General features: G+C 32.4%; 3 protein-coding genes across 3 annotated transcripts; all 3 read right to left on the bottom strand.

The window, feature by feature from the left end:
• Nucleotide 1: 1 nt before the first annotated feature.
• On the bottom strand, nt 2–5,575 carry LOC145314170 (uncharacterized). Its single transcript, XM_080153980.1, has 8 exons — nt 5,440–5,575; nt 4,904–5,106; nt 4,277–4,378; nt 3,660–3,926; nt 3,200–3,405; nt 2,608–2,779; nt 1,615–2,147; nt 2–992 (listed from the first exon to the last, which is right to left on the bottom strand). Exons 1-8 carry the CDS (start codon nt 5,537–5,539, stop codon nt 848–850), a joined length of 1,728 nt encoding a protein of 575 aa, XP_080010106.1. The 5' UTR covers nt 5,540–5,575; the 3' UTR covers nt 2–847.
• Nucleotides 5,572–17,735, bottom strand: LOC145314164 (uncharacterized). The gene is made up of 11 exons (XM_080153973.1): nt 17,590–17,735; nt 16,801–17,003; nt 16,058–16,458; nt 14,019–15,246; nt 13,843–13,914; nt 13,311–13,458; nt 13,111–13,153; nt 12,520–12,595; nt 12,044–12,205; nt 6,901–6,974; nt 5,572–6,209 (listed from the first exon to the last, which is right to left on the bottom strand). The coding sequence occupies exons 1-11, from the start codon at nt 17,690–17,692 to the stop codon at nt 6,071–6,073; spliced, it is 2,649 nt and encodes an 882-aa protein (XP_080010099.1). The 5' UTR covers nt 17,693–17,735; the 3' UTR covers nt 5,572–6,070.
• Nucleotides 17,736–17,980: 245 nt separating this feature from the next.
• On the bottom strand, nt 17,981–19,818 carry LOC145314181 (zinc finger X-chromosomal protein-like). The gene is made up of 3 exons (XM_080153994.1): nt 19,626–19,818; nt 18,774–19,033; nt 17,981–18,262 (listed from the first exon to the last, which is right to left on the bottom strand). The coding sequence occupies exons 1-3, from the start codon at nt 19,725–19,727 to the stop codon at nt 18,121–18,123; spliced, it is 504 nt and encodes a 167-aa protein (XP_080010120.1). The 5' UTR covers nt 19,728–19,818; the 3' UTR covers nt 17,981–18,120.
• Between the last annotated feature and the right edge of the window lie 593 nt (nt 19,819–20,411).

Here is a 20,411-nt window from a genome sequence, read left to right as displayed (position 1 = left end):
ATCTGCAAAATTTGATTGGCATATAAAGCAGTAATGAGAAACTAATCTCAAACAAGATATCAAAATAATTGACTCACATAATTTCCAAAATAATATTTAATTTTTGTTACACTTAATACAATATTATAAGGCAACTATTCAACATTAAAGTTCTTTCATTGTTAATTGATAAATTCATTTATTAACCAAATCTTATTTTTTCAACTTCAAATACTGATGCATGTTTTAATTAACGCAGCTACTCTGCCATAATAATAGTTTGTCCGTCTGTCTATGCACATAGTTATTTCCATTTTATCTTAAATAGAAGTGAACCCATCCAAATCCTTACAACATACACATAATTTTTTACTAATTTTTTTTAGAATTGTTATTGTTGTGCTGGTTTTGAACATATTATTCTTGTTATTACACTGATACATAAATGAATAGTTAGGTAGGTATTTCTTACTGTTAAAAATGACCTTCCAATTGAAAAAAATATAATTTTAAATATTTTACTTGCATAGACTCTAAAGAATTGTATACAAAAACCTTAATATCAATAACAATTATAATACTAAAAAAGTGAGATTAAGAGGTATATATTTTAAGTTTCATATGTATTTAAGATTCAATTATTATTTTGTTGGTTTTAGGCTAAGTTTATATTTCTTACATGATTTTATATAAAATATTTTTAAATCACTAAGGTTTTTAAAAATAGCATTTAATTCGTATGGTTTTTAAAACTAAGTTTTAAAATTTAATGAATGGTATTATATCATATGGCCTAATCTTTAAATTAATAAGACAATATAGATAGTATCTTATTAAGAAAAAATAAACAAAACAATAGTTTTTAAGTTTACACTTCATGGTTGACAATCTTAGCAGCATGAATCTCCGGGTGAATTGTCTGGATATGGAACTCTAGGTTGGCAGCTATCTTGTTACAGTGGGGACACCGTCTGTGGAACCCGTCCCGAGTGTGCATCTTTCTCATATGCTTTCTAAATATAAGAAAATATGACCTAAAACTCAGGAATGTTAGAAGTGTCCTATCGATTTCAAACTTCGTATGGTGATTCCTGCAGTTGTTAATTACGATTTTAGTTAACACTAGTGTATGTCCATTTTAATCATGCTGTTTTTTTTTACATTTTGACAATTTTTTATAATTATCCTTTTCATCTGATTTTTGAAATACTGATTCCAAGTACAAAGTGCAATTCTATAATCGAAGTATCTCTATAATCCTAAGTCCTAATGTTCTTAAACAATATCTTGTATTTAAGCAGTTTTGCAACAAATGTACTGAAAATTTTGTTTAGACTTGTACAATACATTTATATTCTGTTATTCAGATCTGGCACTCTGCAAGTGTTAATGATCGATTGCTATACCCTTAGAGAGCTTCGCTTCTTTGAATGTTATCATCCTTTTTATTTAAACATTACATTATGTGTGTGTAGTAGGAATATCTTTTCCTAAATAAAGGTGCAAATTACCAAGGACAGTCTGGACTTTGAGACAAAACTTGTACAAATAAAGAGTTGGTTGTTTGACAGCTGTCCTTAGGATGTATTGCAAGGTAAAGCATAATTGTGTACCTTTGACCTAACTAAACTATACCTGAGGTTAGGATTGTGATGAGTTTTGTACTCACAAAGGTCACAGCTGAATGTATTCACTTTAAGATGAACATTCTCCACGTGTTTCTCCAAAGTCTCTTTGAACCCAAAACTTTTCTCACATATAGTGCAGGGAAACCTTCCGCGGGCCGGATTTCGGTTGCAAAAGTCCCTAAAATGCTTTTTCAAGTCCTTGACGGCTTTGCCGCACTCTGTGCACTCTTTTGTCGACATAAAGTGTCGTTTATAATGGATCTTGTACTTGTACTTTGAGTTGGTGGCGTAATCACACCTGTCGCACTGATGAACGTCTGTACTGTGAGAATTCTCCTTGTGCATACTGAGCCCATAGGCATGCACCATTTTACCGCAGATGTCACATGGCACCTTTTCTTTGTCCTCCGGATGGGCCCGGACCATGTGCGCCTTCAGACTTCTGGCGCCCAGGTATTTGCTGTTACAGATTTCACAGGTATACACGTGGGTGTTGTTGTGGGCTACAAAGTCTTCGTAAGTGTCGGACAGATGACCACACTGCAACAAAATAATATGATTCATATGGACTTACAAATAATGAATGGCATACAAAAATAATATAAATACATCTTGGAGGGGAGAATATTATTATGCTTTAATGACCAGTAACCATGAATATAATCATAGCACAAATAAAAATAATTCATACGCACTAAAATCAGCATTTTACTAAAAAGCTATGTTTTGAGTTGTAAGAAATGTAATCTTGAGTTGACATTTTTATATGCACAAATCTAAATATAACTGGATACCTATCAAAATGAAAAATTACAAGATTGAATATTATGATTTAAATTAAAATCTAAAATTGTCTGTAATACTATATGATACATAATTTTCAGTTTAACTGTGAACCGGTTCTTATCCAACTGATATTAATCGGTTCGAAGCTATACTGGAAAAGAATTACCATGAATAGCAAACATACTTTTGTTAAAATAAATAAAATATGGCTGACCTGAGTGCACAGTTTACTAGACTTGTGAGTTTCGAAGCCGTGTCTGTCCAGCTGTGGCTGAGCATATGCCCAGTAGGAACAGTCCATCTCTGTACACCGGAACTTGGTCCGCTTAATCTTTTTCTTTTCTGGTCCATCGTCAGGAAAGAATTTGTTGTTGGGTTTTCTTGCCCTGAAAAAAATAATTTAGGACTTAGCAGACGTTTATATTAGAAACTCGGAAAAAGATTGTCTTTTCTTCAACTGCGAATTGTTGATAAGTGCTGAATTAGATACGATGAAATATTTGGCTATCAGCTGTTACAGATTGTACAAATAGTAAGGTCTAGCTGGACCATAACTGCGAATTATATATAAATTAAAAGTTGATTCCTACGTAATTGATGATGGATTTACCCTGAAAATAGGCAAAAAACGGCTAAACGGCTGAGCCGCCAGCAGTTACTTTTCCAACTTTTTGTTCAATTTAGGGAAAGGATTACTCATGCAAAAGTTCAGATCGAAATTCGAATTCTAAGTGCCATTTGCTCAATGATTATGAGATGGTTGCATTACCCCCCCCCCTTTTTGTAAGAAAAAAAGGTTTAGGTACCTTTTTGGCAACTGTTTCCTATCCCTGATGATATTGTTAACCCAGCTATTATCCTCCTCTTCTTCCGGGGGAGGGAGATGTTCCTCCCCTCCGCCCCAACCATTTTGTCCCTCCTTAACATCCTCCATCTCCTCCTTCTCGTCCTGTCCAGGAAACCAGCTTGGATCCTTGACATCATTGGATTCTTGTTCATCGTACATCCAGTCCTTACAGAAAAATTAAAATGTTATTAATTTAATGTTTCTGACACGACTCTAAATAATTTAATAATCTGAAATCTAACTATGGATAAATATAACAATAAGGTTTTATTTGTGTAAGTTAGACTTTAGTAAAGTATTTGATACATATTCTATGCTGGATTTTTTCGAAGCTGATTTCATTCATTTCAAACTTCTTATGTTTATGATTTGATTATTAAACTTTAAATTAAGACAAAAATAAAGACAAGAAGCTTCACCTTTTTCTTTTCAAGCTTAGGTTTCACCAGTTTGGGTTCTTTCTTCACCTTCTTCTCCTTTTTCTCATTCTTTTCTTTTTTCACTCTTCGACTTCTGGTCGTCATTGTTGTTGTATCAGGCACTATGGGAGCTGTAGGGGCTGTTGAGAATGTGTCAAAAGAACTAAAGTCAATTTCAGCATAGTTGTCCGGAGTTGGGTCTGGTTCAACCTCATCATCAGAGAAAGTGATGTCATCAAGTGTGACTTCATAATCATCCTCCTCTCTGTTGGCAAATATACAAATCAATATTTTTGTTTCAATCTTGATAGCAATTATATTACAGGGATAGTCAATTAAAGATTAAAAAAATTTTCTTTGTGTACTTGAAAGGGGCAGAAATTAATAATTAGGGCTATTAGATGGTAAAAAACTTGGGTTAAAATATAAATAAAGAACTTGTCTTTAATGAAAATACTTTTAAAATATCATTAAATTTTACAACAAAAAACAACTTATTTGCTAGTAAGATTATGCAGCTTGAAATCAATGCTTATTTTAAAAAAAATTACATGAACTAATGCATGCTAATAAATTTTTCTTTAACGTTGTGCGGCATTGATATTGTAATCTTTCCTTGTGTTCATCATAGAAACATTCTCTGCAATCTTCTCTCCAATAGATGTTCTGATTTCTTTATCTCTCCAGCTAAGGTTATTCTCAGTAATGTCACGCTCAACCTTAACATTAAGGGTAACTATACAAACTAATCTTTCAATTTAATTTTAATCTTAAATATAAAGTGGATATTATTCATTTATAAGAAGAAATTGATACATAAATAGATTGAACAAAACACATTTGCAAAATTTTAAACCCAAAAGTATAGGACCATTTAAAACATCAAGAACTTAAATTCATGTAGTTAAAGATAGCTAAACATATTCTAATGACAACTAGCAACAAAAAGATTAGCATAATAATGTAAGCACATTGCACATGCATGGTATAAACAGTCAAAACAGGGGACATTAAGATGTTATCATACGTACTAGACCCAAAAAGTCTCATTATAACGTTTTCTTATTCGTTGGCTTAAAAACTTTGGGGACTTTTATTGAAACTTGATTGGTTGGTTAATTTAGTTGGGCTATCTACAAAAGGGAAAATTGTGTGTACATTATAAGTGATGTACATCAATTTATCGACAATTGTCTTATCCCTTTCGATCCCTGATAAAATGTAGTAAAAATTAAATACAACACCTGGTGATATATCTGGTAAAGTACAGCAAAGTCATTATCTGGTGACACGAGGTTGAGCAAGAATGCCGCGTATTTGATTTTGTCCCACAACTCATGGCTGGGCTTCAGGTTGCACAGGATTTCTCTTAGAAGCGCCACACAAAAGTTGAGTCCATTTGGATTACTTTTGTCTGGTAACTTTCCAGTTTTGTTGTCATAATAATCTAAAAAGAAATATGTATGATTTTTAGTAAGGATGGAGAAGATGGTACTTTAGAATCTTTAAGAAATACCCAGACAGTTTTTATTGTAATACCCTAAACACTAATTAAACATTATTGCCATTTTTAAACTACTTATACCATTTGAAATCATTTTAGACCATATTTTTTTCACAATTAACTGCTATTTTAAGTTATCTTTCTTTTTTAATAGCTCCTAATTAGCAATATTTGCATGTGTCTTCTATCTATTATTTTATCAGAAAAGCTTAACTAAGACTTAACCTAAACTTTCGTTTTCTCTTCAATTTTTTGATAAAAACTAGAAAAACTTACCAATAGTATAAACACATTGTGATGAGGTATTATGAAGTGACTCACAAAATTCTGTTAAAATATCATCTGATATTGCAGCCTTTAAGTCTTTAAAATCCATGCTGATGTTATTATTCTATAAGCATGGTTTAATCTGAAATTGTGATTATTTTTTACAATAACAAATCTTTAAAAAAATGATACAAGATGAGGAAGATTTGAAATAATACTGCAAAATAATTTACTGCATAATAATTAAAGTTCTAATAGGTTCTGTGGCTAAAGTTACTCAAATAAGGGTTAAACCTTAGTAATTTAATCTAATCTTTGACTAGACTTTAAATTAATTTACATTTTTGAGCATTAATCTGTATCAAAAAAGATTCTTTAAATAAAATAAAACAAATTGCCATCTGGAAATTAAATTACACAACATAATTTAGATTATTTAATTTGCACAGAGTATTAATGTAGGTATAAAATAATGGACCAGGACAACGGGCAAAAACTTTTAATCCCCAAATTTTTTGGGGGGGATGACAAAGTTGTAGATTTAACCATCGTTGCAATTTTCCTTCCTCATCCAATTCGAATAAGGCTAAATTTTCAACCCTCTTTCTTAACTTTATATATAAAAAATCCACAAAAGCTTTTAAATTTCTAACTCTGACTTATTCATCTGTTCCGGATGAATATCTTTGATGTGTTTGTCAAGTTCTACACAATTCTTGTTGCAGAACTTACATCTGATCTTCACTGTCGACTTGGCGTGCATGATTCGGTAGTGCTTTCTGAAATAGGAACGTTTTCATTTTTTTGTCTTGAATTACCAAACAAGATAATTTGCACTGGGCAAAGGATTTGAGCTGTATAAAGGAAAACAAAAAGTAAAGATTATTTTATTAAAGTAATCAATTTAGGTGATCAAATACCCTGTCTCTCCCCCCTCCCTGGTCCCCCTCTAAAACTACAGAAAAACAGGTTTTTTCTTGATAGTTAGTCAAAATAAAATTTAGGAGAGCCAGGAAAAATCTAATTTAAGAAGCTGGAAACATGTATATTATTTTTTTCTAAATTGGGGAGGGAGGGTTATTGTGGTCCACAACCACAATAACCCTCCCTAATTTAACCTAGTTTTTTACTTTAACATGTATTAAGCTTTGGTTGTTAGAAAGGGTGGGGGGGGGGGGGGGGAGAGGAATTAGTGCAACCATCTCGAAAACGGTGCACAAATGGCACTTAGAATCCGAATCTGAAACTTGGCATATGTACCTAATCCGTTTCTTTTTCAACTTTTTGTTCAATTTAGGGAAAATAAAACCACAAAGGATTACCCTTTCCAAGTTTCATAATGAAATTCGGATTCTAAGTGCCATTTGTTGAATTCATTACGAGATGGTTGCATTACCCTCCCTCCCAACCCGCACCACCCCCCCACCTGTAATAACCACCATAAACCCTAGAGAACATTAAAAGTTTTACCTGACATTAGTTCTCTTCTCGCTCTTGTACCCACAAACCTCACAGGAATGTTTCTTAAATCCGGCATGGTACACCTATAAAACAAGATTAGTTTTCATAAAAACTGATGCCTTTTTAATATGAGAAAAAAAAGATGACTTTTTTTCTTTAACATCCCAATGTATGATGGACACAGACAAAAGTAAAAACTTTTTGGAGATTACTGTTTTGGAAGTCCCAAAGGGCCAAATGATGAGGATGTAGTAAATTTTTTTGGAATAGGTGGAAGAAGTAAAAACTAAATGCCTTAAATTTTAAAAGGCATAAAATTAATACTTGCAGTACTAATTGGTATCAAATTTTCATGTCATCCAGATTTTAATATTTTTTAAAAGCGAAGCTTTTCTATAATTAGGGTCGGTCCGTACGTCCGTCCGTCCGAGATAGATAGCTTTATTCGTTAATTTAGGCATGTTAGAATTGTCCTATCGATTTCAAACTTTGCATGATGATTCCTGTAGTAGTTGGGTACGATTTAGAAAGCGTAGCAACTCTATAATCATTACCAGAATGTCCGTACGTCCATTTTAAACATGTTGATTTTTCTACATTTTTAACAAAAAAATTTCAAGTGTTCTAATTATCCGTTTGATCTGATTTTTGGTATATTGATTCCTGTGACAACAAAGAACAATATTATAAGCGAAGCAACTCTATAATCAAGTCCAAAAATGTAAGTATGTCCATAAACATTATCCTTCTTCAAGCAGTTTTTCAACATATTTACTTACAAGTTTGCTTCGACTCTTATACTTTTAAATTCTGATTATTCAGTCCAGATACTATACAAGTGTTTGTGGCGGCTAAAACTTATATTCACAAGCCAATAAAAATAATTGCCCAATTACTTAAAAATACTTCACTTTAACGAGTAGTGATTGTCCCAATTAAAAGCTACTTTTGGTATGCTATCCTTGCAATTAACGGAATAAAGGGGAGGTATATTTTTATTAAGTTAATTTATTTCACTTAACAGTACATTTTTACCCCTTCACACACTTTTATATTACTGGATATAATGCAACATTTCCTATAATAGGTGTGCTAATAAATTGGTGGAATTATCTGAAAATGTAATTATGTCGTTAATAAAGAATTTCAAATATAAAAGCTTCTGAATAAAGAAAAATTAATATAATTCTATATTATTTAAATTACAACATAAACTTTGATCTTAATCATTATCTCTGATTTAGGTAATCTTCTCATTCACAAATAATTTGCAACAAACAACCTAACCAAATATTTTAGTTATTCACAATTTTAACATAATGAATGTCCTTTTAGTTCATGGAAATTTTTAATTGACACACTCCCCCAGGAAGAAAAGATTCATTGTGGAAAAATTTGTTTAATTTGATTATGCTTGTTCTTCTAACTTTGATTTGTTTAGTCAGATAAAATATAATCTCATCTAGACTAGGTTTGATATATAAATAAAATTTCATCAGTTTCAGTTGGATAAAATACAATATTTCACATTTACATGTTATGAAATAACATACATTTATATTCATTAAGTACATAATAATACAATCATATTTGTGTGTAAGGGGTTACTCAAACAACTAGAATCACATGGAAGTATAAATAGACACAGCTAAACACTATACAATAGATTAAGCAATATGATGTTTATGTTTATTTACTCATTTTTTTATATAAAATTATAAAACTTAAAATTGAATAATAATAAAGTATTTAGTATGAAGTTGCATAAAACTTATAAGAATAGAAGTTAATAATTCAATGCTTCTGATTTGAGTATGGAATATTAAAATCATAAAACAATAAAATACAAAATATTATACTAAAAAGGTTAACTTGTTATAAATTCTTGCTCTTTATATTTAGTTTAGTCTAGGCTTTGATAATTGAGTTTGATAGATGATAAGTCAACATAAACTTGTTTAGCCTTAAGATCAGGGCAATCATTAGAATCATCATTCTCATGAATAACATCCACACCAAGTTCTTTAAAACCAGAAATTGCTACTTGGGTAGGATAGGTGAAAGTTGCAGATGATGAGGTATATGTTGAACCTTCTTCCTGAATGTTTGCAATGTCATGCCCAGTATCAATCAGATCAGGTTCCATTGCTGCCATAAGCTGAGGATATGGAGAATACCTGTATTGACTAATCATTTCAGCAAAATAGACTGATATGTGATTTACATTTCCATTAAACTTCTTGTTTATTGAGGTAAAAGTTTTATGGGGTCCACCATAGCAATACATACTTCCATAGATATCTTTGAAAACAGATTTATAGAGACCTATTCCACTAGGAAGATTCATGATACAAACAGGTTCCAATTCACTATTCTTCAATCCAATAAGTAATTTCACTTTATCTCCTCCAACATAGGGTGGCATTGAAGTTCCAGGAACAAGGTGAGAGTACCTTAAAGCTTCTTTGTTGATATCTTCTAAACTATACCTGGGAATAACACCAGTAACATCTTTGATTCCCAGGGCTATAATTTCATGATATTTACCTTCAGCTGTTGGCCCTAGGTACATTTGGTATGTTCCATAATCTGTCCAGATCTTACCACCTGAAACAACACCAATAGCATTTGCCTCAGGATTATTTACTTTGATTTGCAATTCCTCAGCAAGAGAACCATTGATCAGGTGCTGGTTAGCTCCTCGATCATATAAGGTCAAAACTGGTTTTCCCTTCAAACAAAGTAATTGCATGACAGCAATGGAGTCTTCATGAACTTCTGCAACTTTATCAAGCTCAGAGGGTAACTCTTCCATTCCAGTAGAAGTATTGAAGTGCTGTGCATCTTGATTAGGATCACTTTGACGTGTCAAAGTTTTAGGTTTACATCCTTGTTTAGATGAAGAGTAAACCTGAAAGTGGCAAGCAACATTGATAGGTGAGTTTAATAGTGAACCTTTGAAGTTGGGTATGTATTGCTCCAATGCTTTAATCATATCATTGTTGGAAGGCTTCTTGTGATCATCATTAAAACAAAAGAAAACTGAATAACAAGTTGTGTGCTTTGTTTTTGATAACTCTTTGCAATCTCTGCAGACCAGTATCTTGGGAATATCTCTATTGTTCATACACTTTTTATATTTACATTCTTCAGATGATTGTAGGCATAAGGTACAATGTCTGAATTGAAATTCCTTTCTGTGCTCTACTCTTTCTTTAGGGGTATTAAGGAAGAATTCAACACAATCATGTATTGCATGTTTATGACCTTTCAGAATACAAGGAAATGTATTCTTGGCAACTTTTTTACCCTTCTTTGAATCATCATGAGATCTGTATGCTTGAAAAACATTGGTGGTTGAATCAGAATCTGATTCAGTGTCACTAAGGTCAGACAGAGTACTGTTTTCACTAGATGATGGGTTGGGATTAGTGACATGTTTTACCATCTTAACAGTCTTAACTTTCTCAATAACTTGTTGATCTTTTGCAAGGAGCTTCGGAACTTTCTGAAATAGGTCAGCTTTGTCTTAATGTCAGCTGTATGCTTAGGAGGGCCATCATTTTTTACAGGATCAAGGGCACTACTAACCATGGTACGAATATCACCATACCTTTCCATTAGCATTCTTTTCATAGCATCATAATCATCCTTTTGTTTGATCAGCTCATCTTGTATATTAGAATCAAGATACTTGGTGTAAAAAAGCTCAGCTTGTTCAGATGGAATTTCAAAATCAGAAGTAATGCATTCAAATCTTTTGACAAATTCAAAGACATCAACATCAGATTTAGAAGAGAATTTATCAAGTGAGTCATACAGTTTGCCAGTCTGAGATTTCTTGTTGTGACCCTTTGAGAGATATAGATCTCTCATCTTATTACACCAGGATTCTGCATTTTCAATGGTTTTCTCAACTTCAGTACATAAGTCAATATTGGCATCATTATACTTTAGATAATCTCTCAACACCTTCTGTAGTTCTCTTCTCTCAGAATTAACATTTGGGAGCTTGACTTGGTATACATCTTGCAGTGTAGACTTGTCTAAGGATGTTGAGGGCTAAGGGGATAATAATGATTTCAAACTCTTTGATTGTCTGTTTAAGGACTTACCATATATATCCAAGTTTGCAGAGAATGATGACTGGATGGAGGCAGTTGAATTGTCATCAGAATCAACACAATTTCTTGGTGTTTGTGGTCCTCTTGGAATTTGTGGTCCTGTTGGAGTAGGACGAGATTGAGGACAATGGCTTTGATTATTAAAATTGTCCTTATGACAATCTACCCAGCTTCTAGTATGATTATAGACTGATTCTACCTGCTTTGCTGATGTTCTATTTGTTCTATCTTGATGTTCAGCTACAATAGCAGTAGTTTGTTGAAAAGTAGGATTTCCAGCTAGGTTTTCTACAGCTCCATGAATGTTCTCAAGTTCATTATTAATGGTCATTCTAAATGATGAGAATTCCTTTCCCATTCCATGCTGAAGCTGACTGAAAGAGTTGAATTGGGTAGATAAGTTATTTAGACACTCTTGAATTATGTTAAATTGATAAGTGCTCTGACGGGTTTGCTCATCAATCTTAGAGTTTGTAGTTTTAAGTTGATCTTCAAGAGAGTTGATTTGGTTTGAGTTTTCTTTTACATCATTTTCAACAACACTTATCCTTGAGGAAAGGTCTGAATATTTATTCATTGCAATTTGATAGCTGGTTAGTGTATGTTCCAAGTCATTTATTCTTGTTCCAATATCAGCTAGTTGTGTGAACAACTCAGCTGCATCAGAAGAAGTTGCATTTAACTCCATAAGAGGAGTTTGTTGTTTAAGCTCTAGTGCATATATCCTGCTGGTCAGACTATTGATGTTAATGTCCGTTTGTCCTACCGTTTCAGTGCTTCGCTTTTATGGATGTTGTCATCCTTGTTTTTATTTTGTCTTTATTACTACAAAATGTGAAGTTTTATAGTGGTTGGGTATAAAACAGACATATAAAACTTTGAGGGAAAGGGAGACAAAGATTTTAACTCGTTAAATATGAACCTTTCAACTAAGAAACTTAGAAAACAGTGTATTCTTTTTATTGTTGCACAAAAGCACAAAATATTTCACTACTTTTTTATTTATTAATCAAAAATGGGGACCCTACCTCGTTATGTTTATCAAGAGTGACTTGTTTGAAGAACGTCATATTACAACTGAGACACCGTAGACATCCCTCTGTGAATCCTTCTGGCTGCAACTTCTTGCACTTGCGGATGTGGCGGTTCAAATCTTTGGTGTAGATTCCGCATGCTGTACATTGTTTGGACTAAAATTACAAGTTAAGAATGGATTTATTCATATATGGATTTTACACTAGATCATGTACTCTGTAAGTGAAAATCGTAGCTGGCTAAAATTAAAATACCATCCATCCCCTTTATCCCATTCCCTCCTAATGGATGAATGAACTGACTAATATATTATGTCTATGCTGGCAACATTTTAATTGTATTATAATTAATACATCCTAATATAAAATATATAAAAACTTCAAATTATGTAAGGATGACTTTTCTTGTCAGAAAAGTATTGTAATACTAACACAGATCAAAATAGTAAAAAGCCTTGATTTAAACTTACCTCTAAAAAGTGTCGTTTTCTGTGTGTTGTCAGTTTATACTTATGGTTTGTTACATAATCACATAAATCACACTGATAAACACAAATTAGAGTTTATCATTCATTAAGAAAATTTATAACATTTAGGTACCAAATTAGATATAAGGTTTTAAAAGTACAATAAAGGTATGTGATGAAAATATATAGTATTGCTAATCAGTAATGCTCTCTTTTTTTTATAACCAAGAAGAACCATCAACTGACTCAAACAAACAATAAATATATCATATATTATTTACGAAAACTTTACAAAGACTCACAAAGCCTATCTGCAAATAACAGACACACAAAAAACCTACATATCAGGAAAGCATTTTTTTCTCTTACTTGTCTATTGGATGTACAAACTGATGTATTATGGAGAATGGAGATCTCAAATATGTTACTACTTTCAGAACAAGCTTTTTTATAATGACCGGGTGGGTTGAGTTCCTGTCTTATTTAGGTATGTACATACAATGTACATTCAATATCTGGAATCTAATATTGATATTGAAAAAGTATTCAAAGATAATAAATATGATTGATTGAAGGAAAAAACTCTGTTCCTGAATAGATTGTGTTCCGTGCATGTGTTGAATATGAGTATTCATTCCTAAACATTATGTAATTAACATAAAATGGTTTATATAACCAAGAAAGGATTAAATCATTTATAATAGAAAAAAGAACTTTGATAAAGGAAGAAAAAATAATGTATATGTAATATTTGCATAAAATGATGCTCTAAAAAGATTTTCAGTTTAACTTACCATTTTTAGCGATCATTTTTCCACATATGCTACAAGGCACCTTCTCTTGAGCATTTTCTTCCTTGTGTGACAATCTCATGTGACGTTTGAGGCCACCTTGTCCCAGGTATGTGCAGTTACAGATCTTGCATGCATACATTGTGTCGTCCTAAATAAAGGATCAGTTCCAGAAAGTATTTAAAGAATTGAACTTTGACAAATGTTTAAATAGCTAAATTTTGAGGTAATCAAAAAGAGTAAGGGTGGTTTCCTCAAAATGTCTATTCGAGCACATAACCCAACTCCCCGTTATTTGAAATGAATTTAATATATGGGGGACGGGGTTAGTTTTTCGTTGGTTTGTTTTTTACTTTATTCAGGTTATATTGGGTAATGGGTACTGGGTAACATGCAGGGTTAGGACTTAGGACACGACTGGTACAGGTACCTAAGGTTTAGGCATAGGGAAACTACATATTTGTTTCAGTAAAAATAATTTGAAATTAGAAAAATTGGAAACTCCACTATATAAAACTAAGAATAATTGTTCTACCTGTGTTTCCTCTTTCTTGTGACCCTTTCTGTGGCTTATAAAATCTTCATAGGATGTACACATGTAACCACACTACAAAAAAATACCTATTGTATTAGATTTGCCAAAAAAATGTTGTTTATTAATAGAAAATAATCAAGTTAGTTTTTCTTAAAAGCTTTGATACAAATATATACCTTAATGCACAACTTGTTTGAATTATGAACTTCAAACCAATGATCATTGAGTCCCTTTCTGTTGGGACAAGCAAACTCACAGCCCGGCTCTGGACACTTAGACTTGTCCTCCTCACCACTCTTAGGATGAAGAACCTTTCTGTGCGCAATCAAATGCTTTCTTGTCATAAAAGATTCGTCACATTTATCACAAGTATAATTGATAGGCTTTTTTAATTTCTTGATCTTCTTTTTTGGAGATGGGGTACTCTCAGGATGGAGGGTTTTAATGTGTCTCCGTAGGTTCTTTCTGGCTGCAAAAGCTTTGTTGCAGTAACAACAAGATAAACTTTCTTCCTTTTTATGACTTATATAGTCATCATCATCTTCAAGGGCATCAAAATTATCATTATAGCTATCATCAACATAATCAGGATCATCATCTGTTTTAGTTATTCCCGCATTTAGTTCTGCTGACAAGTCTGTCTTTTGTTGATGATGTGCCTTGTTGTGCTTGTACAAACCCTGTCTGGATGCAAAAACTTTATCACATGCATCACATGAGAAACTTACTTGTGTTTCTTGTTTCATATCTTGTTCTGGGATAAAGTTTTCAATGTTTTCATCCTTGATATCATTAAGATCAAGTAGATCATTCTCTTCTGAACCATTGAGATCACCAAGAATATCCTCAATATTAGGTTTAATATTGTCAACCAATGTAATATATTTAGACAAATCTTTGTTCAGCTTTAGCTCAACATCGTGTTCCTCTAAATGTGGCTTGACTCGGAACATGCCTACTATAATCTTTTCACATAAATTACATAAGTAACTTCTGAGTTTGTTAGCTTTGGTTTTTGTCGTTTTGATTTCGGAAGACTTATTTGAACTTATTTCTCTGTAAGAACCTAAAGACATGGTATTTTCTGATAATTTAAATGTTTCTTCATCCATGAAATCTATTCCATGAGAATTCAAATGGGACATAAACTGTTTCTTACTTGTATTTTTCTCATTACAAATACTGCAGGTATAAAAAGTAATTCTTAGATTCAAGTTTTTTAAACTATCAATGTTTGCAATAGTTTGAACATGGTTCATAAAACTATCTTGGAGAGTATCAATTTCATGTTTTTGTAGATGTTGTTGAAATCTGTAAAGTTCTTGAACAGTTTTCTCACAAATGCTACAAGTGTAAAAAAGAGTTTCTTCGTTGGTCTTTGAGTTTGTTTGAACAAGTTTTCTCCTAGAAAAAGTTACTAAATCATAAGAAGAAAGATACTGATAATATCCATAAGATCTGTATGAAATCAGCTTATACCAATAACGAAATTAATTCGAAAAAAATCAAAACCTAAACGTGGTTTTTAGCTGTCATTGGGGGGCAAAATATAATAAAATTGACGACATCTCCATTTGCCCCTCAAATATTATAAAAGATTTATTTCATTTCTTGGTTATACCTAACATCTGGTATAAAATTCATTAAAATATTTAAGAATATCTAATAATATTTTAAATCAAAAACATTTTTCTGTGACATCTTAACAAGAAAGGGATAGTTGCACGAAATGCATTTAAACTTCAATTTAGGGAACAGCATATTTTTTCCTGTTCAATGGTTTAAACTACATTTATAGGGCGTATATTTAAAAGAATTCAAATTTTTTACCACGTAGTTTTAAAAATAATGAAAATCGTATTTTGTGATATGTGCAATTTATATAGCTGGCTTATTTTTTACAAACACAACATGGCGACTAATTAAGTAAAGTCTAATTGTTTGTTATTACAAAATTATTTATGTTTGATGGTATACTTGTAACTTGGGTTGAAATCATTTTTCTAAAATGCACTTTATGCAACTATCCCTTTCATGCAGTAACCAGGTAAAGCAGGGTTTTTATGGATGGACAGACAAGGTTGTTTATACTTTATAGACTATATGTTTTTTTGACAGTAGAGAATTCTCAACGACAAATATCAGACAGACATAATACGCGAGTTTACTAAGGTCCAATTTATATCATAATATAATATCTATACAATGCACAAACCTTTTAGGCGAGGGTTCTCCATCATTAAAATCATTATTCGCAGCTGCAGCATTAATCTCAGTCTCATTATCAATAGAATCTAATTCCTTCCAAGTGACCAAGGGATCCAAAACATCTGAAGTGGGCAATATTTCTTTTTTGGTCACTACACTTGATTCCTCCTGTATTTTGACCAAAAAGTCTTTCTTTTCCTTGCTTTCCCCAATAGAATCAATATTAGAATCATCATCATATATGTCGATAGATTGCTCATCATCTTTGTCAGAAGATTCTGATGTATCATTGGGTTGAGCTGTAGCAGGCACCAACATAGTAACACTTTCTGATACTTTGTTGATTAACAAGTCTTCCAAATATTTTTCATTCCAATGTATTTTCTTCTTAAAGGCTTCCTCTTCAACCTTAAAATTTGACAAAATAATAATTATGCCATAAGCAAGGAAATTTATGTCCAATCACAGCACAGCGATATCAAAACAACAATTTACATAAAAAAGAAAACCCACGAAAGTATAATACAAAATAAAGGAGAAAAGGTTTTTGTTTACCTGACAAAAAAAATGAAGGTAGGGTAAAATTTTGGAATGAAACATTTGGCTGTTATTATAAAAAATATAAATTTTAATTAAATAGCTCATCGTGAGATTTACAAATATATTGCTAAAATCCGCAATCCATCAAAAAATCCGCAATTTCTCATCCCTAATTATAAAATAAAGATGAAAAAAACAAGTTTTACCTACCTTATGAAAAATGTCATAAAGATGACTAAACTGAGTGTTACTGGAAGATAAATTTAAGAGAAAAGCTAAAAGTTTCAGCTTGTGCCAAAGACTTGACTCTGAATCTATGTTGAGGATGCATTCTCTTATGACAGCTATAAATAATTGTGACATGGTAGGGTTATCCTTGGTGCTCACAATGCCACATGTTTCGGTGCAGTAATCTAAACAAAAAGACAGAAAATTTAGAACTCCCACATAAGATAACGATGGGTATAGGATTTTTAACACAAATAGATTATTTAATTGTATAAAGGTATCTATCATGATTTTAGTTTAAATGCTTGGACAGTCATTGTTTCAAACTGCCGCTTGTACTTTTATAACTCAAAATAAAATAAAAAACAGAGCTGGATCTTCAAATCATTTTAGTGGTGAGCCAGATCGGGGTGAGCCGAATTTCAGCCAATCACAGCGCGGCATTTCATAAAATGCTGTGCTCTCATTGATGGAAAGTTGGCTTACCCCGATCTGGCTCACCACTAAAATGATTTAAAGATCCAGCTCAGATAATTTTTAGCTAAACACTCCCGATTTAAAAGTTAAGTGAGGGGTGTTCATTGTATAAATCTCGTAAACTAAAGGTAACAAGGAAATTAAAATTGGCTTAATCATCAGATACAAAAACTTTATTAACAGTTTCCTGTGAACAATATTAGGTATACTTGGCTGGGAAAGACATTTAATACCATTGATAAAACTGATTACCTAAATGCTTTGTTATGCAAAAAAAAAAACAATTTTACTCACCAATAGTATAAATGGCATCTGGAATATTATTGAAAGATTGAGAGAACTGAGCGAGCATATCGCTAGTTATCTCTCTCCTAAGGTCATCCGATTCCATTTTCATCTCTGAAAAAAATAACAAAAAAATAAATTCTCTGTACGATAGAATTTAGCAACATAAAAAAAATACTTTCTGTCACAACTTAAGATTGGACAAGACTCATTATTTTTTTCGTTAAGAATCAAAATAAGAAGGATGGGAAATTTTTCACACAAAGTATGCCAAAAGTAAACCATGTAATTGAATGACACCTGATTGATTAAAATAAATCCTTTTGCATGTAGGCTTGATTTCAAGGGTAAAAAATGCATCAATGTACCCAAAAGTAAGAAAACAGCCTACATACAATAGGATTATTTCCACAGCAATTAAAAGTGCCTATTTTAATCGCATAGATATTTTCGGATAACTTAATGAGAACTATCCCCCCCCCCCCTTATTTATTAATCATTCTTTCATGATTCTGCTTCTATATTATCATAAGCAGAACTTTAAGCCTCTGAATCAGCCTTGCTGTTGGCTACTTCATGATGATAAATCTTCGAATGGTATTCCAGGTTTGTTGTCTTAATGTTGCAGTGTGGACAAATCTTTTCCATACTTTCCTTGGTATGCATCTTCGAGACGTGGGATCTAGAAAAATAAAATTGGTTAATATAATTAAATGATATATAGCACATCTGTAAAATGCTATCAATATTTTTTGACAATAGAGGACGATAATACAGGGATCTAAAGGGATAAGACAATGGCCAATAAAATAATGTATATCCCAAATGATAATATAAAAAAATTACTCTTCTCTAGATTACAATTATTTGTTGATACGATGGATACTCTACTTAATAATGAACCAACCAATCAAAACTAAATAAAACTCCTCAAAGTTGTCAATGTCAAGCCAATGAATTAGAATACGTTGTTACAAAACTTTGGGGACTTGTGTAATAAATAGCCCAATGTCCCATACCTCAATAATATATATACGTACATAGGAAGAGACAGTGTGTAGAAGTTCTAAAATGCATAAGACTAACGACTTTTCAGAAAGTAACGATGATCAAAAAATTACTTGGTCTAATCAAATGTGAGCTGAGCTACAGATATAAAAAGGGGATTCTTTTCTTGGACGCATTTATAATACCTGAGGTTGAAGTTTGAGTAGGTTTTGTACTCACACAGCTGACAACAATGATTCATAACTTTGTCATGAATGTCCTTGACATGTTTCTTTAGTCCCATCTTATCCTTAAAGGTCTTGTCACACTGAGTGCAATGTTGTCGATCTGGGTCAGCTGCACGTCCACATTGACGAAGGAAATGTCTTTTCAGATTCTTGAAAATTTTGCCGCATTCTGGACATTTGGACAGTTCCTTACTATGTCTGCGTTTGTGCTCTACTATCTACATAAATAATAACATAAACCAGTGGCATGCACAGGATTTTTTTCACACCACTCTTAAATCAAAATTGAGAGGGGTGTTAGCTTTAGGCTGGTGTATTTATAGGGGTGTACTTTTAGTGTCAAGGGGGGTGGGCATTCTGCGCGCCTTTTATAGCAACAATTGTAAAAAAAAGATTAAAGGAAAAGAAAAATAATCTGAGGCGAATTCTTAAAAAAACTTTTCCCCCACTAAAATTTTAGTGAGACAAAATAATCCCCTCTAAATCTTTAGTTTGCCCCACTGATTTTAGTGGGCCGAACTGATTTTAGTGGGGTAAAAGTTTTTTAAGAATTCACCTCTGGAAAAAATATTAGAAACAAATTGATAAGAAAAAAAGAATTAAAGATGCTATTTGGTAGAAGAATCATCACAAAAAAAGGATTCATATAGTAGACGACCACATTTGTAGAAATTCCATGTTTTCATAATGGGGTTATGGAACAACAGACGGAGTTGGTACATTTCTAAGCATTATAAAATTAAAAAATAGATTTAAAACACCTACTAAAAATAGTAATAAATACCAAAGTAAACTAAGAGAAAGTCAAGCCTTCTTCTGAGCATTAGCTGTAAAATGGCACAAATCACATTTAAAAACTCCAGTACCATGGGTCCTTTCCATATGGGATTTTAGGGCTGACTGTACTATCATAGCTCCGCAAGTGGTGCATGGTACACGTTCTTGTGACAATGCTCTGGTTTTTCTGGCGGGTTTCTTATTTTCTTTCTCCTAAATTATAGGACTATCAAAGCAGGAATACAAAAAATTAAATCTTTAAGAGGTTAGATTCCAAATGAATATGAGAGGAATATACAGAAAGCAAGTGGTCAAACGCTTTAGTGAGGTCCAAAGAACATAATAATTGTTTATATTAAAATCATTAAGTAGCTGAATGTATGCATATATATATGTATGTTTATTAAGATATCTAATTGGACCACAATGGCCTTCTTTTTTCAAAGAAGATGATAAGTGAGAGAGGGTGGCAATCTAACGCATTTCCATTTTTTGCAAATTCACAAATTATTTCAATAACAGTTAACATTACCAACCTTTGATTCTTCGTAAATAGAAATGAAACACACCTTTGTGTACAGTTGTGCTGGTATGACCCACTAGTGGGCCGTCCGGTGAAGGATCTGTAGGCTTCCTTCTATGGCGGCTCCAACTCGGGTCTCAGGGTAAACAGTAAGAATGTGATTGCACCAAAACGCTCAAGCGAACATTGATCTGAAGTGAGAGAAGACCCTGTCACAATCTGTACACAGCCACTGAGAAGATAAACATCTAATTGGACAATAGATGGATATAATCACATTAGGACAATGGTACATT

This window comes from Acartia tonsa, chromosome 3 (genome assembly GCF_053477335.1).
Source record: "Acartia tonsa isolate MP-2025a chromosome 3, ASM5347733v1, whole genome shotgun sequence".
Taxonomy (NCBI): Eukaryota; Metazoa; Arthropoda; class Copepoda; order Calanoida; family Acartiidae; genus Acartia; species Acartia tonsa.
Note: the sequence above shows the minus strand (reverse complement) of the source record. Positions and strands in the feature narration are given on the sequence as shown.